The sequence below is a fragment of the Schistocerca piceifrons genome, chromosome 3 (assembly GCF_021461385.2).
Source record: "Schistocerca piceifrons isolate TAMUIC-IGC-003096 chromosome 3, iqSchPice1.1, whole genome shotgun sequence".
NCBI classification, from domain to species: domain Eukaryota; kingdom Metazoa; phylum Arthropoda; class Insecta; order Orthoptera; family Acrididae; genus Schistocerca; species Schistocerca piceifrons.
This window is the reverse complement of record NC_060140.1, coordinates 613,006,085-613,030,070: the sequence shown is the minus strand read 5'-3', so window position 1 is coordinate 613,030,070 and position 23,986 is coordinate 613,006,085. Positions and strand designations below refer to the sequence as shown.

Below are 23,986 nucleotides of genomic sequence, written 5' to 3'. Positions count from 1 at the left end.
GTACAATTCAAGTCTAAAAACTTATTTATGTGTCTAAAGACATCAGAGTGGTATGAAATACAAGTCCGCGTCAGAAAAGCATATCTGGCCATATAGTCCAGATCTGGTACTAGTAAATGTGTGAACATCTGTAAAACGTCTAAATAAGTTGCAGACTTTCATTTCTAGATCCTATAGCGCTACTGTTATATGACACTGCTAACCAATAAACAAGTATGCGCCACACTATTAGGCAACTCAGCTTTTAGACATTTTATGCCGTACAAGGCAACAGCCATCCGTTCCATGGAGCACAAAACGTGATTCATCTGAAAACTTCACCTGTCGCCACTCGCTGTAGGCCCCGTAGCGGTAGTGACGAGTAAATTCCAACTTTCGTCGCCGATGGACAGCATTCAGCATGGTTGCACGAACCAGGTGTCTGCTGCAAGGCAGATGCGCAGCAACGTTTGCTGAACGGTCGTTGAGTAGACACTGTTGGTAGCCCCTTGTTTTATCTGGGCGGTACATTACTCAACAACTGCACGTCTATTCGCCCGAACACGCTCCGCAGCCATCGTTCACGCCTGTCATCTATGGCCCATGGTGCACCACAGTCGCTTCGACGCCGGTGTTAGATGGCAGCGTTCTTCAAATTTTATGTACACTCCAATACTGCTGCCGCCTCCCGTCTAAGCGTGGTTATTCCATGTTGACGTCGAACATAGGCTGTGGTCTCTTTAACGTGACTGTAGTGTGACTATTAGTAAGCGACTACCCGGTAACCCAATGCTAGTTGCAGGTTGCCTATCTATTGGTTTCCAGGGGCAACGAAATTTTGGTTTTCGATAGTTCACGGAATTATTAATCGAATTTAAAAATTTAAAATGCTATCATAATCTACTCATTAAGAGGTGTAATGTTTATGTTAAAAATTTAACACAACAAGACTAGTATTACAGTTAGAAATTTTGTCTATGTCTGGAGGCAGCGTAACTAAAGGCGCGCAGATACCCTGACTTTATTCAATAAGTATTTTGGAACAGTACTTAATGACTTCCAGCAACCTTTACACATAATTTCATACCTTATCGAAACTTTTTCCCGCTGACACCTGCCACAAAATGATGAAACGAAAAGAGTTAATCGATTACTACGTTTTCGCTGTTCATGCACTAATACTTCGGTTTCAAATATGACGTTTTATTGCTACTTTACTGCTGACTCTATTCGCAATACAGTCAGCAGACAGTATAGCACCACTGAATGTACATACAAAGTTATAACTTTGTACGACATATAGTTAAGGAGATATGACGTCATAGACATTTGGTGCGTGAAAAACTAGCTTCTGCTTAGAATGACGTGCAGTGCAACTTCAACATCAGGCATGACGTTTTAACTTATTACTTCTTTACTACTAACTCTATTCGGAACACACTTTGCAGACGCTATCTACATAAGTCACTGAATGTAACTACAAAATTATGTCATTGTACTACACGTAATTCAGGAGATATAACGTCATAAACATTGGCATAAGTCAAAAACTTGCTTTTTCGTAAAATGGAGCTCAAGTTACACAGACTTTATTCATCCAATGTTTGGTAATGAGAGCAGTTAGCTATTTCCAACAAATTTTAAACACGATACCAAATCTTCTCCAAACTTCTCCTCGCCCGCATATTCAACGTCAAATATTTAAGACATTAACTCGTTTGTAAAATAATCTACATCCGCATCAAAACTCCGCAGGTCACGCCAACCAAGCTCTGTTTGACTCAATGCCCAGGCGTATGAAGGCCGTTATTACGGCCAGAGGTGATTGTTCTGGGTACTGATTTCTCAGGATCTATGCCCCAAACTGCGTTAAAATGTAATCACATGTCAGTGCTAGTAAAATATATTTGTCGAATGAATACCCGTTTATTATCTGCATTTCTTCTTGGTGTAGCAATTTTAATGGCCAGTAGTGTATGCTGACGATGAGGAAATAGAACATATGAAGAAGTAAAGGAACTGATGAAATGTGGATGAAAATTTGATCGTCGCAGATGATTGGAATGCTACTACAAGAGATTGTTTTGTATCTGTGCAAGGCGCTGTGAGGGCACAGGAGCGACCGGACACTGTCTCCGCAATATCGTTTCTTCCAGGAGTGCTAGACCTGCTACTTTCACAGGAGAGCGTCTCTGTAGTTTGGAAGGTAGCAGATGAGATATTGGTGGAAGTAAAGCTGTAAGGAGAGGTCTTCAGTCGTGCTCGTGTGGCCCAGGCGTTAGAACACTTACCCGCGAAAGGCAAGTTTCCCGGCTTCGAGTCTCAGCTCTGCACAGTCTTAATCTGCCAGGAAGGTTTCATATCAGCGCACACTCCGCTGCATAGTGAAAATTTCATTCTGTAAATGAAGTGCAGTTTTGTAGCGATTGCTAAGTCAGCAATACTTCCTTTGGTGTTTGACGGTACTATATCTGCGGTTCGGTAACGTCACACGCAATCATTTCTAGAAATGCATGAGTATTCTACAATGAATAAAAGGTCTGCATCCCAGAATCTGTGGAAGACTAGACATGTGTTATCTTGTCAGAGATGAAGACTTTGCTTCAATGAATCTTTGCAAATGTTTTCCATGCAATGAGCCGGCCGGAGTGGTCGAGCGGTTCTAGGCGCTACAGTCTGGAACCGCGCGACCGCTACGGTCGCAGGTTCGAATCCTGCCTCGGGCATGGATGTGTGTGATGTCCTTATGTTAGTTAGGTTTAAGCAGTTCTAAGTTCTAGGGGACTGATGTCCCATAGTACTCAGAGCCATTTGAACCATTTTTCCATGCAATGAAGATTTTTGTGTAAACATATTTCTGATAACGAAGGTTATATGCCTTTGCATTAAATTATTTTTTTAAATTGTATGTGGCAGAGGCCACATTTTCGCTTTACTTGGTTCAGGCCACGTTTTCGCTTCCAAGTGGAGTGCAGCTCCATGTTTAATCCTGGAGAAATTCAAAGTGAACATTTCTGCGTGTGTGTGTGTGTGTGTGTGTGTGTGTGTGTGTCTGTGTGTGGGGAAGGATGGTTAGTAGAGGCCCTAATTCCGGCCCTGCTCCTAATTTTGTCCCCTAGGAATTTCTGTTTTCCACAGTTTGTGTCGGATGTTAAGCTGCGTGCTAATGCGTGACCTCATTCCATTGTCTTGTTAAGAGAGTCTGTTGTGTGCTGCACGTTTCGCTTCCGTGTGGAGGGAATACATTTCTTGCTCTTAGGTGAGTTAATGCAATAGTCAAATTAACATCCGATTATTCCTAGAGATAGCACTGAGTGGCGTTAAAATATTGGGCTGTACTTCAGTCGTGTGTTGCATTTACTGGAGTGTAAATGATATAGTCAAGACTCTGGCGTATGTTACTGTAGCGGCTATTATAACAAATCTGTAGAGGTTCATAATTTCGTCCCCCTTGCAGTTCCTATTTTCGTAGTAGAGACAAAATTTGGAACTGTTATTAACATTTAATTTGATTTTCTATTTATAAAAACTATTTTACTTTTTTCACTTGGGAAAACGCAAGTGGCGAGAAACAGATTCGTTGCAGGGAATGCCTGATTTGGTGTAACGATACTTGCTCTTGAACCACACAAACATACAAATTCATATGTGACATATGTTTAGAAGACTGAAAATAACTTGGAAACATTATTCATTTGTGGCCTTTGTGGGGAAACAAGCGCTGTATCATTGTAAGAGATGCAGAGGCGACCGAGTATGACAGGGCTTTCCCCAGTCACTGCTATACTAGCGCCACGTCGTCATAACGCGCCTGTGCGTAGCATACAAAGTATTGCGCCATAATTTTAAGGCTGCTATTACACTATCATATTTCTTTGACAAAGAAATATGATCAAATATTCGTCAAATTTCTTTTACAAAGATCTTTGACGTGGCGCTAAAAAGAGGTATTACACTGCCATCGTATTTTTCGTCATATTTCAAGATAGCGGATAACAACTTGCTACTATGCGCTGCATTTGTTAGTATCACAATAATTGCATTGTGTGTGTTTGGAATAAAAACGGCGGAAAAAAGGTAACATACTTGGATGAAGCCATAGGAATTACTTCTAGATACTAAAAGCATTCAACAAAATTTGTTACGAGAGCTGCAAGTAGAGGACGTCAGGTTTTATAAATAAATTACTTACGAATAGATGACAGTGTATTTCAGTATTTGATCAGTAAAGTAGCTTCTCATTTTATAAAACAGAATACTCTCTTGAGAAATGTTATACCTGCAGAAGACAAGCAAACTGTGATACTACTCTAGCTTACAACACAGCATTCGATTATCACATTGAACATTAACCAAAATAATTCCAGAAAGGTGTGAAGCGATTTGTAAAGCAATGAAGGGAGAATATGTAAAGGTAAATAAATATTTAGTACACTATAAGGGCAATAAGAACTATTTTTATTTCTGAATAATTTAATTAATGGAATTAGTGTTCCAACAACTACAAAATTAATAAAAAAAGTACGAAAGAGATGAAGCGCTTTTTAACTTGTGGCATCCAGAGTTAAAAAAAGGCAAAGTAGAATGGAAAGCTAAGAAAGAATTTTTTTATTTTAGAGTGTGATCACATCCTTTATTCCGGCATGCTGAAAAGCTGCGTGGATGTTTCCAGTTGTAGAGGTGGATGTATGTAGCTGTGATAGTTGACATATGTCGCCTGCAGCATTTTACACTTGCTCATCAACACACAATTAATAGCATGCTCTGTGCCCCTCGCGTTTCCACTTCAGCGGCGAACAATTAACTTGGATGACTAGAAGTCAGGGTAATAGACTATTTTACATGGGGCTTACCGTAGAGGTCGCCTCTGAACTGCAATAGTGCAGTTTCTGATACGGACATATTATTGTGTTTGTGCGCGTGAGCGTTTACTGAATATTTTAATCAGTTGAAATTCAAAACTTGTATTTATAGTCATAGTGCATGGTACCACTAAGTAAATAGCAAGTAGGAACATTTCCTTTCAGTCAGCACAAGAAGAATGTGGACTTGCAGACTGGAAATTATGGCCAGTATGTTCGCATCGCTTTCTAGTTGACCCCAAAAATAGTTTTCAGGCTCTTGAAAAAACGGCGACGAATATTCATAATTAAAATACCCGCGTTGTCCCACACCTTCAAGTGATTTATAATAGTGAAAGTGTTTGGAAATATTAGAATAAAAAATATATTTCAATTAGGTTTGGTTTTGAGTATTTTTATGGAGGACGAAATTACGAACACTATTTTATATATGTTTTTTTTCGGTGTTAATGTTGGTGCAAAATTCTGACTGCAGTATGTTATGACAATTTAATTGTAACTTGTCTAGAAATGAGGGATAAATTCAGTAATGTATATACAAATCTTTTGTCTTTTCCGCCACTTTTCAAGGATTATACAGGTCCTAACCTACATAAGTGGCAAAATTTGTGTCCCCTTCCTTATGATAATCGACGTCGTGGCCATCACAGTCGGCGAAAATTGTTTCGGAAGAAAAAAGCAGGCGTGCTACCTTAGGGAGCTCTTCGGCGTTCAGGGGATAGTTTTAACATGCAAAAATGCGTTCTTTAGTTCAGACGGCAGGTCCCTTGAATAGGAATAGCAAGGACATGAAACGAAAGCAGTAGTTGATAAGGCAGTGAGACGGGGCAGTATCTTATCCCCAATGTTATTTAATCTGTACGTTGAGCAAGCATGAAGGAAACGAAGGACAAATTTAAAAATTCGGCTAAGTGCGAGTAGGACTTACGCGCAAAGAATTCCGTACAAACGTAATTATGTGTACAGATGGTTCATCCATACCGGGAAATGAGAGCATCGACTATTTTTGCCTGTTATCCATATCGATACTTTCAAGATATCGGTCCTGGGAATTCCAAGACTTTCGAGGATGATTTAAAACTGTGTATAATTTCGCATTCGCTATTGGAATTCTGTAATTATTTTATTAATTTTGAGTTACGTTAAAATACTATTCTAGCTGGCAATTGCATTTATGTCACATATTTCGGTACACGCAAAATCACTGATCAAAACCAGTAGGGTGCTTCCCGTTGATATAGATTCATAATTGTTAATTACATCACCAGGGGACCGTAGACCTTAGTATGTGGCGTAGATGTCAACACGATACGTCTAAGCATTCCTGAGAAAAAGGTATCTTAACAGCCGGATAGACATAAAGGCAGACAGACTACAGAGTGATCCTGTAAGGATTCCGTTTCTACCGATTGAAGTACGGAAACTTGAAAAAGGAGAAGAGTATGGAGAAGAAAAAAAATCTGAAGTTAGCAGATGACACTGTCATTTTGTCAGATACAGCAACATTTTGAAGACAAATCGAACAGAACGGATAGTCTTCAAAAAAAGTTGTGAGATTAATGTCAATAAACGTTAAACAAGGTTAACGGAATGTAGTCGAATCAAATAAGGGACTCAATGAAGTTCCTTCTCTAAATCCTCGCACAAACGAAAAAATGGCTGACATCGAAATAAGTGTCCAAGGAATAGAAAAGCAACTGAAATCACTCGACAGAGGAAAGTCCACTGGACCTGACGGGATACCAATTTGACTCTACACAGAGTACGCGAAAGAACTTGCCCCCCTTCTAACAGCCGTGTACCGCTAGTCTCCTAGTCTCTAGAGGAACGGAAGGTTCCTAATGATTGGAAAAGAGCACAGGTAGTCCCAGTCTTCAAGAAGGGTCGTCGAGCAGATGTGCAAAACTATAGACCTATATCTCTGACGTCGATCTGTTGTAGAATTTTAGAACATGTTTTTTTCTCGCGTATCATGTCGTTTCTGGAAACACAGAATCTACTCTGTAGGAATCAATATGGATTCCGAAAACAGCGATCATGTGAAAGGCAACTCGCTTTATTTGTTCATGAGACCCAGAAAATATTAGATACAGGCTCCCAGGTAGATGCCATTTTCCTTGACTTCCGGAGGCGCTCGATACAGTTCCGCACTGTCGCCTGATAAACAAAGTAAGAGCTTACGGAATACCAGACCAGCTGTGTGGTTCGATTGAAGAGTTTTTAGCACACAGAACACAGCATGTTGTTCTCGTTAAAGTAACCTCTGGCGTGCCACAGGGGAGTGTTACGGGACCATTGCTTTTCACAATATATATAAATGACCTAGTAGATAGTGTCGGAAGTTCCATGCGGCTTTTCGCGGATGATGCTGTAGTATACAGAGAAGTTGCAGGATTAGGAAATTGTAGCGAAATGCAGGAAGATCTGCAGCGGATAGGCGCTTGGTGCAGGGAGTGGCAACTGACCCTTAACATAGACAAATGTAATGTATTGCGAATACATAGAAAGAAGGATCCTTTATTGTATGATTATATGATAGCGGAACAAACACTGATAGCAGTTACTTCTGTAAAATATCTGGGAGTATGCGTGCGGAACGAATTGAAGTGGACTGATCATATAAAATTAATTGAAGTGGAATGATCATATAAAATTAATTGTTGGTAAGGCGGGTACCAGGTTGAGATTAATTGGGAGAGTCCTTAGAAAATGTAGTCCATCAATAAAGGAGGTGGCTTACAAAACACTCGTTCGACCTATACTTGAGTATTGCTCATCAGTGTGGGATCCGTACCAGGTCGGGTTGACGGAGGAGATGGAGAAGATCCAAAGAAGAGCCGTGCGTTTCGTCACAGGGTTACTTGGTAAGCGTGATAGTGTTACGGAGATGTTTGGCAAACTCAAGTGGCAGACTCTGCAAGAGCGGCACTCTGCATCGCGGTGTAGCTTGCTGTCCAGGATTCGAGAGCGTGCCTTTCTGGACGAGGTATCGAATATATTGCTTCCCCCTACTTATACCTCCCAAGGAGATCATGAATGTAAAATTAGAGAGATTCGAGCGCGCACGGAGGCTTTCAGGCAGTCGTTCTTCCCGCGAACCATACGCGACTGGAACAGGAAGGGGAGATAACAACAGTGGCACGTAAAGTGCCCTCCGCCACACACCGTTGGGTGGCTTGCAGAGTATAAATGTAGATGTAGATGTAGATGAAGATCAGAGTAGGAGATGAGACACTAAAAGTAATAGCTGTATTTCGTTATTTTTGTCAGAAAAATAATTGGCAATGGCGAAAGCAGAGAAGATATGAAATGCAGACTGACAATAGCAAGAAAATAATCTCTTAAAAAGAGATTTAGTGTTGTCGGGAGATATTTGTGCGAAGCATAGCCTTGAGTGGAAGAGAAACGTGGACGATAAATGGCTGAAACACGAAGAGAATAGAGGCTGAAGGTTAAATGCTTAGATCTAATAGCTAATAAGGTATTGAAAAGAATCGGGGAGAAAAGATTTTTATGACACAGCTTGATAAAAGAGGGGCTAAATTGCTAGGACACACTGTGGCGCATCAAAATATCCCATATTTGGTAATCGAGGGAAGTTTGGAGGCAAAAACCGTAGAGAGAACCAAGACTCGAGTACAGTAAGCAGATTCAATGGATACAGGGTGCAGAGATGAAGAGGATGACGCGGGATGGACTAGCATGGAGACCCGGATCAAACCAGATTTCGGACTGAAGGCAACAACACACAACACACCGTCACGAAGGTAGCATCACAGGGACAGTCTTCGGGGAGTACATTTCGCGCGTCATCACTGTACCTGCAGAAAGTGTCATCACTTCTGTCTCTAAGCTGGTCGTAGGTTGTGTTCCAAAAATGAAGCATAGATACAGAACTTATGACACTTACTGCAGGGCCTGACCATCATTTTGCCGGACATTGGTCAAGCACGTACAGTGCAAGCTGTTACTGATTTGTTTGAATCATGGGGCTGCTAATGTTGTACCACCTACTGCACTCCCCTGACTTAAGCCCTCGTAAGTTCAACTCGATTTCTAAACTGATGGAAACACTTCACGGCATTCGCTTCAGAACTGCTACAAATTCGTCGGGCACTAGATCGCGCCACTCGAACTGTCAACACATCGGGCACTGCTAAGAGTATCCTACGATTTCCGCATCGCTGGCAACGGGTTATACACAATGCTGGTGACTACTTTGAAGGACAGTAAAACTTTGAAATACGTATCTACTTTGTACGAGCTGTAAATACATAGTTACACTATTAAAGTTCCAATCCTCGTAGTTTCTATTCTAGTCTCATTGGTGCAGGAATAAACTTACCTCCGGGTTGTACACGAGCAGTCGCCTCTTGGTTTTCTTCGAAATTCGTCCATCATACAGACATGTCTTTTGGCTCCACCTGAAACAAAAAAGGTAAAATATAAGTTCTTCCGTGTCTGTTAACAACAACAACTCCGCAGCCGCCTTTCAGTGTGTGCGGAGGACACTTCTGGTACCACCACGAGTCAGAAAGACCCTTTCCTATTCCAACCGCACAAGCTGAACCGGGAAGAGAGAATGTCGGCAACCTTCTGCATGCTTCAAATTTTCCAGTAATGACCATTTTGTGAGAACAGGGAGGAATAAATATCGTGTCTGATTTTTCTTCGAACTTACTGTCTCGAAATTTTAACTGTAAGGCTCTCTGTATAGAAAGCCTTCTAGCGATGTCTTCGACTAGAGTTCGATGAGCACATCTTTGGCTTTCTTGCTCTTACTAAATGGACCCATGACAAAACGCGCCGCTTCTATTTAGATATTCGCAATTAAACTTAACTGGTATGGGTTCTTGACTGACGTGCAGTACTCGAGATTCAGTCTAATCAGGGTTTTGTGTGTACCTCTTCCACGGGTAAGTTGACATTAATTGGCAATCTTCCAGTGACGCTCAGTCTGGCGTTTGCTTTCTTTGCGGCCACTTAACCACGCTCTAGACAGTTACGGCTACATTAAATGACTGTTACTTCAGTTTGCAGGAATTTATTACCAATAGTTTAATCGACCAATTTAGCAGATAATGCATAACTTGTATTTACGATAAAGGTCAACAGCGAGATTTTTGTACTACCACATAAAAGAGATTCACGGCACTGTACAGTTAATGTAAAACGGTTCTGTGAATTACGATCGCAGGGAACATTACGCCACGCGTCTGTTTAAAACAAAACAAATGTAACTTGCTTCCTTCTCGAGAAGAGGAAGGCGACTTCTTCGGTAAGGCTTATGTTTCAGATCACTTTACTGGCGTCTCCATGATATCAGAGTGCGAAAATGTATATTATTTCTTAAATAACTATTGAGTTGCTTGAAAAACGTGTTAATGTCATTTCATAGTACCTTTAGAAATTGATCCTGTTACAAGATTTACGTGTTCTGTCTAGTTTGTTTCAGTGTGGCGAGACTTCTTCGCTACAAACGAAGTGATGAAATTGTCGGTCGTTATCGCCGCTTTTAGTGCATATCGCACAATGAATGCAGAACCCGTCTTCACTTAACTTTAAACGAAGTCCGATGGCAGTTTTAGAAAGTAAATATTCACTGTCGTGCATCACTTCGTTAGAATAGCGGCGGCGTCCACGGTAATGTGTTGCCACTGCTTCAAGCTACATGAAATAGTATTGTCTCGCTATTACACATAGCCACTGTAATTTCTTTCCCGCATTAATTTGTCAAACAATAAATTAATGAGTCACTGAAACTGCAGACCTTTTAGCTTCTTAACCGGGAGGGCGATTACATCCTGCCTCAATCGTCGACCCACTGCATGTCTTGCTGCATTCACTACAATCTTCAGACGTTGCGACTCTCCTACACAGGGTATAACAAAAATATGCCTCTAAATATTCGACTGGTAGTAGAGGATGTTTTGAGGAAAAAATTCTGGGTAGTAACTCATATTTAGAAATATTATCCAACGCTACTGCAGAGGATTCAAAAAATGGTTCAAATGGCTCTGAGCACTATGGGATTTAACTTCTGAGGTCATCAGTCCCCTAGAACTTAGAGCTACTTAAACCTAACTAACCTAAGGACATCACACACATCCATGCCCGAGGCAGGATTCGAACCTGCAACCGTAGCGGTAGCTCGGTTCCAGACTGAAGCGCCTAGAACCGCTCGGCCACTCCGGCCGGCTACTGCAGAGGAGATCATTGAGATACAGGGATTAAAGCATTCCAATAGGCCATCATACGTGGCTTTCTACACTGACGGAGCGTTAAGCGGAATATTTGGTAACTGATCTGACAGCATTCATTATGCCTGTCCTTATAACTTTCATGCTCCGTAAAGTCGTTGGATGAGATTTCCGGACGTGCGCTCTTGTCCTAAAGCTGTTCCTCAGAAGCCCCTTTATCATCCCTCTAAGTTTGTCGGTATACTTTCTTACAGATCAGCAATTTTCTACTCTGCTCAGCGATCACTTGCACAGGCGGTAACTCTGACACTGGTGGAAGAAACAGGACGTTCCTATGGTCCAGTGAACGGGGAGCCAGACCTGCAGTACAGAGCCTAGCGCGAAAAAACAGTCCAGGGCGCATTCCGAATCAAGAAACGTAAACACAGTTAAGATCAATCAAATTTATTATAAGTTTTTTTATTTTTATGATAAACAAGTCAGTGGACCCATGTGACAGTGCCGGCGCCCTCCACAGGACCATGCTGTGCTCGTGGTGTATCTCTGATTTCCCTCCATATTGACGGTCAGGCTGGGCATAAAGTTCGAATCACTGTCCGATACTAAAAGCATCATCCACGAATATCCTCCTAAAGTTACCGATGATAACCTTAAAACCATCTGTATACAAGGTGATTCAGCTGCCCCTACCGCTGTCATTTTATGCAACCCGCGGTGTTATAACTGGCCATCGTAAAGCACGTACGAGATTTTCATATTCTCTCGCTCGCTCCAGTAGACTGTTCGTGGCACTTGCTCCTGTCACTGTAGGACTGATAGTTTGCGCGTAGCGAGCGAGAGAATATGAAAACCTTGCGTATGATTTATGAAGGCCAACTGTAACCTTGAGGGTCTGCATAAAAGTCAGCGGCAGGAACACTGAATCTCCCTGTGTATCATGAATGATAATGGCGAGAGTATACTCTGCGAGGGGCACAGGAGGACACCTACACTCTCATCACCCCCCCCCCCCTTCCACGTGCCTCAAAAAGAAAGTCTTTGGTCTTTGTAAATTACTGACTAGTAGAAAATGTACTCAGAGCAATTTGTCTCGAAGTATCAAAACTGCAGGGCGACTCAAAAGTCCGTTAACATTTAAAATTCAATATTTCATAGAATATGTCCGGAGAAGGGTAAAAATTAACACATATGCTTGAAATGACACGGCGTTTTATCGAAACCAAAAAAGTGCACAAAATAACCAACAGACGACGCTTCATATGATTCAAAAGCAACAATTACTATCACAATTGATTTTTAGCAAAGGCGATGATTTTTTTATCAAATACTAAACATGTAGGCCGTAATTCATCAACAATATCTGAAGTTGAGGGAAAAATAAAGTGAAGAGCACTGTACAGCATGTCAGTAGGTATGGTAAGAAATTGCCGTGTGATGTTGTCTGTTAGCATTCCTAATGACGTCGGACGATCGCGGTTGAGTTGCGACCTCAGGTAACACCATAGTCAATGATCACACATACTGAGGTCTGAGGATCTCATTCACTCTCTCACTACAGCTCATTATATACACGATCCTCATGCAGCGCCACTGACTGATGTACATGCCACATGTTGGCCGGTTTTTCCATTCGCTTTTTTCTCTCATTAAAACCCCATGTCATTTTCACTTATCTACCTACATCACTCCATGAATTAGTGCAGTTTCATTTTGGATCACACTGTATGTTGCCATATTGTGTGAAACATAAATGATCTGACGGACAGGTTGAGCAGCAACCTGTGGCTGTTGGCAGATGACGCTATGTTGTGCGGAGTGTCGTTGAGTGACCGCAGGAGGACACAGGATGCCTTAGACAAAATTTCTGGTTGCTATGGTGAGACGCAGCTTGTTCTAAATGTAGAAAACATGTAAGTTAATGCAAATGATTAGGAAAAAACTATCCTGCCACGTTCGAATACAGGATTACTAGTGTTCTGCTTCACATAGTCACGGCAATTAAATATCTAGATGTAACGTTGCAAAGCAATATGAAATGGAACGAGGTTGTGAGGACGGTAGTAGGGAAGACGAAAGGTCGACTTAGGTTTATCGGGGGAATTTTAGGAAATTATGGTTCACCTACAAAGGAGAGCACTTATAAAACAAAAGTGCGACCCATTCTTGACTACTGATCGAGTGTTCCGAGTGTTCAGGATCTCCACCAGGTCGGTTTAAAGGAAAACGTCGAAGCAACTCAGAGACGGGTTGCTAGATTTGTTACAGTAGATTCGATCAACAGATTCTTTTCACGAAATGCTATTCAGAAAAATTTAGAGAACCGGTATTTGAAGTTGACTGCACAGCGAATCTACAGTCGCCATGGTACATTTCGCGTAAGGACCATGAAGATAAGAGAAATTAGGACCCGCACGGAGGCATAAACCTAGTTGTTTTTCCGCACTCTATTTGCGAGTGGTACCGGGGACCTTCCTCCTTGCGCCGAAAGGTGGCTTTGAGTATGTATGTAGATGGAGAAACCAATATGAGTTGCTCTACCTCTTCTTCTCTTCCTTTCTCTAGCTCAGACTCTGGGAACGTTCTTGTGTAAGAGCTCTTCAACACTCCCTTCGAATACTCCAGAATTACTTTTTCTCCCGACGATTTCACGTTATGTCTATGTATTTCACCTATCAAAAATAGGGCTTAAAGGCCGTCTGTTACATCTAACTGGACATCTTTGTTGAGTGAACATTACAAGATACGTAGCACGTGAACAGTAACTGCTACTATTACTACTACTACTACTACTACTAATAATAATAATAATAATGATGATGATGATAATAATAACGGTGATGATGATGATTCATATACTAATAAGTACCATGAACAGAATTCGATATATGTTCGTCTTGTTAACATTAATTAACATCTTAAATATTCTCACTACCGCCTTATCGGGTGTGAGTAGTGACATCTAACGGGATTTATGGCAGCAGTACGGAAGGAATCAAATATAGAGAAATTGACTGTTCGTAGGAAGCGCGAGAAATAACAGGGCGTGATTAGGAAATGAGACGATAAGAAGATACCAGAAATAGATAGAGATGAGAAAGGATACCCCACTGGAAGAAGTAGAGTTTAGCGCTTCGTAGACATGCATACCTAATATATGGAGCTTATTAGTCGGTTACCCTCCTTTGCCCAGTTAATAATCTTTATCAAATTGGAAAATAGGTGACATACGTCTATAGTGTACAAGAAAGACTTAGTTTCTCCACATGCTTTTATAACGATGAATAACGTATTTAAGGAATGAAGTAAAAACTTTTACAAATACATTATAACATTAACTCCACACAAAACTTGATTATACACAATAACTGCACCCATCCACACACACTTCCCTAGCGGCTAAATGTTGTCGGCACTCCCACCAACCAGAATAGCGTCCCCGGAAAATGCTATTATTCGTTTTCAATCACGCTACGCTGTTCCGACAGATCATGGAAACTGAATGAGGAAGGAAGTCGACCTGCACAAGAGAAAAGCGAAGTTTAGATACCTCTCCGGCTATCCAGACTTAGGTAACACAAAGTAGACTTAGGTGAACGCTGGAGAGATTCCTCAAAAATTAAATAAATAAATAAATAAAAATGCGGGGATAGTCGATTTTTCCCCTCATTCTTGTCCTGTCTGAATTTGTCCTATGTCTCTAATGGCCTCGTCGTCGACAATACAAACTCTAGTCGTCCTTTCTTTTCCCACTGTTTTGTCAGCTTTCTGCACCTGCACAATTCTGTTGCAGTAATGGACATAATGGGCAACTATGAATTTAGAAATCATTTGTTCTTGAAGCACTGGATCCCAGCACAATGAATATAACTTTTTAATATGCCTGGGTCGCCACCAGTATGTCAAAGCGACTGGTTTCACTCACTATATACAGTCATTTTCAGGCCTCACAACTGCTGCTGCAGCAACTCATCACCGTTGTATAATGACTATTCGCCATAGCAAGTATAGAAAGTCGTCATCAGACATTCGCAAGTAATTGGTTGAGTAACGATTGTGTGGCTGCAAGGTGACCGCATATAGCGGACGAAACTGGTCGCCTTGTAATATTTGCAGCGATGTAGACATATTCAAAAGTTTCAGGCTTTAATGGTGTTCGTGCTACTGCTGGAAACTGCGCGACGAACCCTAGAAACCATGGATATTTGCAACAACGTGATATTTGCTCAGTTGTTTCGCACAACCCTTCAGCATTTTGAAGCAGTAAGTTTGAAAATGTTATTTATGGCGTAAAGATATTCAAAGTCATAAATCCGGAACAGTAGCAAAGGATCCACGCATTACAGTTACGTTCTGCTCTGATATATTAATGGGTCCCTCTACAGCAATAAACACATATGTAGTGTAGTTAATTTAGTCTTATCAACATTTGGAATATTCTGCGTTGCGTTGCAGACTCAGGAATAATAGCGAAATGTGCAACAAGATACTAAATGTGCGTGCCACATCGCATGGTGTTTCATGAAAACAGAAGACGTTCCTCGTAAGTCTCGCCAAGTGTTTTTTCTCTAGTCTTTCCGAATACACTTTCAATATTTCGCTACAAGTAGCTGGAAACAGCTCAAACAAAACCGTTGATAAGCATTGCGTTGCTACTGACAAGTCACGGTGACAGCCGTGATGTGACTGTTCGAACCACTGCTTATACTTCGTCTTTCTCTGGAATAGCCAATGAATGTTCTTGAACTGAGTATCACACCAGTGTAGCCTAACGTTGCTCTGTCGATTGGAAACATAAAATTACATTAGACAATATTTTCTTGCAACAAGAACCAAAATGAACTTTTCCGTCCATACTGGGTATCGTTTGAGATGCACTACGAAAATTTTTTGGTTCTATTCCACCAATACATCACAAAAGTCAGAGTCAGATGAAAAGCTCCTCGACTAGTAAGAAAGATAATAAGGACGTAATTGTTTCTGAATATTGGTGTCTTTGTTCCCATACTTTTAGTAGATACTTTCAAAGTCAAAGAAGCATAGAGTTGCAAACGTTAGGCTGTTCAACCGTAACTTCGAGAATCTTGCAAAGGAGCGTACGCCACGAACATAGTCGTCAAACGTGAAGTGGTAGCGGTGTGTGACTGCCATACAGAGATCGTTTGTCTCAAATGAACTCATACTAAGAATGATGACTGAATTACGGACAGCTCTGAGAACACGTAAACGCTGTCGCAAGGCGGCCTGATAGACGCGAGGAGTCATCGCTTAAAGCAAATCACGAGGGTAGTCAGTTCATAGGTGATGAGCGCCCAAGCAAAAGGTTATCGATCGATGTGGCCCTCCTGTGACTGACACTGTAGATCTATGTGGCATCTTTATATCGACAATAGAAGTGGTCATACGGGCGTGACCTACTAATGTGTGGCAGGAGGAGCAGCGCTAGATATAGTCCGTGCTTTCACCAGCACTCACGTCGAGGCCTCCTGAAACTTTGTGATTTCTCCTTGTCAGCTGAGTGTATCCAAATGCAATAAACGCAGTAATTTCTAAGACCGATATTACAATATCAAATTTATTGGACATAGTTGATTTGTCCAGTATATTGAACGTAATGTAATAGGGAACTTTTATCAAATGTCGCCTTTCGCCCAGTTTATTTGATCACTTCTCGCGCCTTTCGTTAGATTTGCCTAAGAAATCGTTCTTCTTCTGTTTACTGAGTAATGTAACCTCTAGGAGCGCTAATTCGCTGCAGGTGTCTGACATTTAATGTTTATGAACAAGGCTTCAAAATTTATATGGCGCGTCGCGTATACAACGGAATTGATAGAAATGTACGGTACAGATGAAGCACAGTATAACTTGCGATATCCCGAATACAAGGAAGCGAGAGTATAAATAAACTGCGGAGGCCATTAGCCGTAATGTATGGCCAGGATGTACCACCGTGGATGTAAAGGAGAAAATCTACAACTTTTGTAGAATAAAAATATTTTTTAATGCCTGTAGTACATACTAAATAGTTATTTGCCTTCAGATATTCCTGTTTCATAGCTTTATGAATAACTTCACACGTTTATGGTATTATTTTCGTCACTGTACACTGCGGTATTCGTGTGCTATACTGTGAACTAGAGTAGCCTCCTTCTGTTGCAAAAAAACGCAGTGTTACGATAAATCGGTCTTTGCGGATATAACAGTTCCCAAAGGAGTGGTCTGCTTCATAATGTGCGGAGCCCCTTTCCTAAGCACTTATCTATTCGTAAGTAATTTTCATACGACTTTACGTCCTCGGCTTGTAGCTCCCGTAACAAATTTTGTTGTATGCTTTTATTATCTTTCAGTGAAACCCACGATTTCACCCAAGTATATTTCCTTTTCGTTTTATTCCGCTCCTCTTCCAAATGTAAACACAGTGCAACTGTGGTAGAGGCAAAAAAAATGTTCAAATGTGTGTGAAATCTTATGGGAGTTAACTTCTAAGGTCATCAGTCCCTAAGCTTACACACTACTTAACCTAAATTATCCTAAGGACAAACACACACACCCATGCCCGAGGGAGGACTCGAACCTCCGCCGGGACCAGCCGCACAGTCCATGACTGCAGCGCCTTGGTTCAAATGGCTCTGAGCACTATGCGACTAAACTACTGAGGTCATCAGTCGCCTAGAACTTAGAACTAATTAAACCTAACTAACCTAAGCACATCACACACATCCATGCCCGAGGCAGGATTCGAACCTGCGACCGTAGCGGTCGCTCGGCTCCAGACTGTAGCGCCTAGAACCGCACGGCCACTCCGGCCGGCACTGCAGCGCCTTAGACCGCTCGGTGTGGTAGAGGCAACTACAGAACATAGTAACAAGGTAATTACCACCATTCTGAAACTTTGACGAAATACTGGACGACAGTGTAATACCACCTTTTTGCACCACGTCAGAGATGTTTGTCAACGATCTTCGTCCAATATTTGAACAAATTTCTTCGTCAAATATATCTGAAAGTGTAATAGCCCCCTACGATACGCGTCTTTCTGATTCGTCAGATCACTCCCAGCCTCCGTGTGTGTTACGAGGGTGCTTGAAATAAAAACTTTAAAAGTACAATAAAATTCTTATAACTGAACTATCGATTTGGCAGTTGGCAGGAATTTTGATCATGTTCCGACAAATGACGATCAGTTGGCAGCCTGTTGTTGCATCAAAAGAGGACGTTGGGACAGAGCAAAAGTGACCTCCTATTGTCGCACCGTGTTGAACAGCGATCTGTGATACGTTTTTTGAGCAGTGAAGCAGTTAAACCTGGGGAAATGCGATGCAGGATGAAATCACAGCACGGTGTTTCTTGTATGTTCCTGCAGCAAGAGTACGATTGGTGAAGAGATTTTAAAATTTTTGTTGTAGGCGTTACTCGGACAAGCCAGGCACACCGCGTAATGACGAACGAAAACATTACCGCAGTGGAAGAGGTTGCGAAGGAACACAGGCGAATTTCTGTAAAAGAAATAATCCCTGTCGTGGATATTAGTGTAGGTTCATCACAGAATAGTATGCATCATCAGGTGAGATTCAGCATAGTGTCCGCAAGATAGGCTCCATATCCGTTGACTGCTGAACCGAGAAATCTGCTTGTCGATACCTCGTGAGGAAATTTTGCGTAGTTTCGAGGTCGAAGGTAATGGATTTCTGTAGAACTGTCTGAGAAGATGAAACATGGGTGTCTATCACCATTCTCCTCGCCAAAACCAGAAAGTTCCACACTCAACCGTCGGCGGCAAAAGTCTCTGTTTGGATACGAAGGAGGTAATTTTGGAGCATGTCATGGAGAGAGGGGGTTAACAGTGACCAGTAATTCATGCTGAACTCTGGTAAAAAAATTGCTGTAATTAGGAGTAAACGACGAAGCCTACTCGCTGCAGGTGTTTGTTGCTACGCGACAATGTTCGTCCCCATACAGCCCGTTGAACGGTAGCGACAATACAGGAAAATGTTTCAGTTCGTGAAACTGAAAAACAAAAGTGATAATACAGTAAAGTCTCCCTTGAAGGTTATATGTTTCTTCATCCTTAAAATTTGAAGTAGGTCCTACTTCACCTGAAATCCTTTACGCCTCTTTTTGTTTAAAAAAATTAAAGTGTACTTCTTTGTAAATGCAAATAGTTCTAATATTTTGTCTAAATCCAGTTGCCTGTCATCCATGAAAATGAGATTCTTGTTTCTTTTTAAGGAAAATTAGGTAAGTAAAATAAATTACTTCTCCTTTGTTGTAGCCCATTTTCTTTTTAAAAATCGTATCCTATTTAGGGAGTATAAAGTACATTTAAACCACTAGTAACATAATGAGGAAAAGTGTTACTCTTAATTACGAAGTAAGAACTGGAAGATTCAGCACTCTGTAGACTGGTCTTAATATCTCGTATTCAGGGATACCATGCTTTTGCACAGTTTGCAAAACTGTTTTGATAATTTCGTTTTGTCCAGTAATTGATCGTGTAATGTTGTCCGTTCAACCTCTTCACTCCTGAGATACAAGAAATTCACAGGAATTTCTTCTTTTCATATTTTCCAACAAAGTAATAAACAACCATGACAGAAATGCAAATGCCGCACGGGATTATCCGAATGGTCTTTGGCGCTGCAGTTATGGACTGTGCGGCTGGTCCCGGCGGAGGTTCGAGTCCTCCCTCGGGCATGGTGTGTGTATTTGTCCTTAGGATAATATGGGTTAAGTAGTGTGTAAGGTTAAGGACTGATGACCTTAGCAGTTAAGTCCCATTAGATTTCACACACATTTGAACATTTTTATAAATGCAAATGAAATATTTTTGATGATTCGCTAAGGCGTAAATGGAGGTCCACATATGTGGATCTCAAGTCTGACATACCTTCAAAACGCACTAGTCTTTGCTTTGTATTCTCTTTCTCCTTTATTCAATCAAAAAACTGTAATCAGCAATATCGATATATTATATGAAACAGTAAACTGTATATGCTAAAGCACACAGAAAATAGGATTCTTAATGTTAATATTTTTGAAACGTATGACTTCCAATACAGATTTTTGTAGATTCTCTAAAACAGCTTCATAAATCCAAGAACATGACAGTCACACAATAATTTCTGGTATACAATAAATTGCTACTGCCAGTAAATAAATCTTCGCGGTTCGTTTTATCATTAGCTTCAAACCAATTGATTTTTCACGATCCATAAATACATTTCACATTTGACTTGCATTTCTTTCGTCTTGAAACTGCAGCCAAGTTTCCTGCATTTTGAAGCATTCCTTGCCTCAACATATTTTTGACAGTTGGCTAACAGTTTAAAACCTAACTTCTGCTGTTCGTTGTAACACAGTCCTTCGTGGCTTTTTATTCGCATTTTCTACAGCATCTACATCTTCGCCATGAGAGGAATGCATTGTACAAGGACGTCCTCTTTTCCTACCTACTGGCACGACATCTTAACGTTCTTATTGTTTAACACTCGTTTCATCAAGCTCAGCAGGACAATCTCAGTCAAAAACGTGAATTCGTCATCTTCTTAGTCAGATAATTCCACATTGTTGTCATTAAAACGAGCTTCAAGTTGCTCATATTTGATGTATTACTGTAGAGTGTAGAAACATCAGTGATTTCAGTATTCCATTATCGAAGACCAAATTTAAATTAGCTGAAGTCCACGTACTAGGACCTTAAGTAAATGGGATATTTCATAGTAACGAACAAAATTATACCAATCTGAATGAATTTTCAACATCAAGAATAGTGCGGTATCGACCGTTATCCGATCGGATGCACTTTCAAATACGCACACCGCCGTAGCGTTCCCTAAGCCCGCCACTACGCCACGAGAGTGCTGCCGCGGAACGGTTACACCGCTGCCAATGAGATGCAAGCATCCCCTCTCCGGAGCTCCAGCGGCGGGTCTACTTAAGTTCTAACATTCATGCACTTCCCCCATTTTGTGTGTTTGCCAGTTGAATAACATTTACAGATTTTAATAGTGGTCAGGGCTAGACATCTTCTGAATGCATTGTATTGAAGAGTGACAGACGTACAAATCTTTTGTAACTGTATATGTTTCAACAATTAGAGATGCTGTTAGCAACTGACGCTGTTAATACAGCAACAAAGTTATGTACTATTTTTACTATTTAATACGAGATGTAGAATAAATTAATATCTCAATTCTCTCTCCATGTATAGCATCTGTTCCTCGGTCCTGTATCCACTGAAGAATCACACAGCGTGCAGAGAAGATGTAACAAATAGAAAACGTCAGAAAAAACCACAGAATTTCAGTCTAATATTTGGGCCCAATAATTATTTACACACCTTTTCGATGGAGAAGTAAACATTTTTTGCATACGAGTAGCTGTAAACAAACACGGGAATCGTACCTTGCAAGGTGCTGCGCCCTGGTTTTAAAACTAAGAACTAGAATGTCCATATTCGCAAATCATCGGTCTATAAGCTGAAGGAATATGCCTATATACGGAGAAAAAAAAAATGGTGAGTGGAGCTCCACATGTGTGCACCGAGGTTAAATTCCCTTAACTCAGTGTTGCTGACATCATCATGTAGTGTACGAACTACCCGATAGCCAGACGATCAGTTTGGCTTTAGAAAGGGAAAGGCACCAGTGAGGCAGTTCTGATGTTGCGGTTGATAGTGGAAGCAAGGTTAAAGGAAAATCAAGACACGTTCATAGGCTCAGGCGTTCGACAATATCGAATGTCAGATGGTGCAAGATGTTTGAAATCATGAGAACAATAGGAGTAAGCTATAGGGAAAGAAGTATAATATACATCATGTGCACGAGCAGAGAGGGAAGAATAAGAGTAAAAGACCAAGAACGAAGTGCGTGGATTAAAAAGGGTGTAAGAAAGGAATGTAGTTTTTCGCTCCTACTGTTCGATCTATACATCGAAGAAGCAACGATGGAAATAAAAGAAACGTTCAAGAGTGGAATTAAAATTCAGTGTGAAAGTGGATCAATGATAAGATTCGCTGATGCCATTGCTATCCTCAGTGAAGAGGATCTACAGGATCTGATGAATGAAATAAACAGTCTAATGAGTACAGAATACGGACCGAGAGTAAATCGAAGAAAGACGAAAGTAATGAGAAGCAGTAGAAATGAGAACAACGACAAACTTAACATCATAGCTGGTGATCACGAAGTAGATGAAGTTAAGGAATTCTGCTACCTGGGCAGCAAAATAACCCGTGATGAACGAAGCAAGGAAGACATAAAGCGCAGACTAGCACTGGCAAAAAGATCATTCCTGGTCAAAAGAAGTCTACTAGTGTCAAATATAGGAATTTATTTGAAAAAGAAATTTCTGAGATTGTATTTGGAGCATAGCGTTGTTTGGTAATGAGATGCAGACTGTAGGAAAACCAGAACAGAAGAGGAGCATTTGAGATGTGATGCTAGAAAAGAATGTTGGAAATTAGGGGGATTGGTAAGGTAAGGAATGATGAGATTCTCCGAAGAATTTGCGAGGAAAGGAATATATGGAAAACACTAATACGAAGGCGGAACAGGATGGTAGGACATGTGTTAAGACATCCGGGAATGACTTCCGTGGAACTAAACGGAGCTGCAGGAGGAAATAACCCGTGATGGACGAAGCAAGGAAGACATAAAGCGCAGACTAGCACTGGCAAAAAGATCATTCCTGGTCAAAAGAAGTCTACTAGTGTCAAATATAGGAATTTATTTGAAAAAGAAATTTCTGAGATTGTATTTGGAGCATAGCGTTGTTTGGTAATGAGATGCAGACTGCAGGAAAACCAGAACAGAAGAGGAGCATTTGAGATGTGATGCTACAGAAGAATGTTGGAAATTAGGGGGATTGGTAAGGTAAGGAATGATGAGATTCTCCGAAGAATTTGCGAGGGAAGGAATGTATAGGAAACACTAATACGAAGGCGGAACAGGATGGTAGGACATGTGTTAAGACATCCGGGAATAACTTCTGTGGAACTATACGGAGCTGTAGAAGGTGAAAACTATAGAGGAGAGAGACTGGACTATACCCAGCAAATAGTTGAGGACGTAAGTTGCAGCTGCTGCTGAGATGAAGAGTTGGCACAGGAGAAGAATTCGTGGCGGGCTGTATCAAACAAGTCTGATGACTTTAAAAAAGTAAATAAAATAAAAAAAGGCCGGGCTACCGTATTGTTTTTTCTGGTCGGAGTTTCACTTTTGGTCTGATGTTACAACTTCTCGTATTTTGACACAGTGCGATGCCGTCCGCACAGTTCTGCTACTGATGCGGTCACATCTCATTTCAAGTCAAGGATCCGCAGTTGTCCGTGACTGCTACGCAGGTGCGGGCGGGTCGTGTGTCGGTGGAGCCGCGGTCGTGGCGACGCGTCCAGAGCGGATGTGCTCGCGTCCTCGTTCCATGCCATACGGCGCCCCCTTTAATTAGGACCCGCTAGGGGTGTCATTACCGTCCTGATATACCATCCTTCAGGCACTATTCTCCCCAGCCCCGCACTCTATCACCCATATAGCTCGTGCCATACTCTCAGTAGCGCCGCTATCTCGCAGAACATTAATTCCGCCCGTACTGCGTTAGTGAGCTGCAGTGCTGCACGTCTGAAACGTGGCTGGAAACGGTATTTACAGCTGAGTACTGCGATATATTCTACTTCTACCTAGAAGTATTTACAAGTTAACAAAGTCACGAGCAGTATAATGTAGAAGTTAAATGCATTGCACCTCTCGAACGTACACCTGACATGGGAACTATCAGAATTGTTAATCATGGATTTGACGAGTCCGGAGTACCTGGCTAGCGCCTTTTCATGCGACGGCCACTAGTTTCTGAGAAAATCAGTGTTGAAGTTGCAAGAGTACAACCTATACCTGTTACGTTAGCCGTTTTCCAGCCAGCGAACGTAGTGCATTGTCTAAGATTCACGGCTAC

General features: G+C 41.3%; 1 protein-coding gene across 6 annotated transcripts in view; it reads right to left on the bottom strand.

The window, feature by feature from the left end:
• The window catches only part of LOC124788247 (neurexin-4), a 545,350-nt gene that overhangs the window by 344,474 nt on the left and 176,890 nt on the right, over positions 1-23,986 (bottom strand). For all 6 annotated transcript variants that reach the window (XR_007016075.1, XM_047255435.1, XM_047255434.1 and 3 more), the window contains exon 2: positions 9,187-9,265. Coding sequence is in view for 5 of the 6 variants with exons in the window: in XM_047255435.1 (XP_047111391.1) it covers positions 9,187-9,242 (56 nt within the window). In the remaining variant the exon portion in view is untranslated. The remainder of the gene's footprint in view (positions 1-9,186; positions 9,266-23,986) is intronic.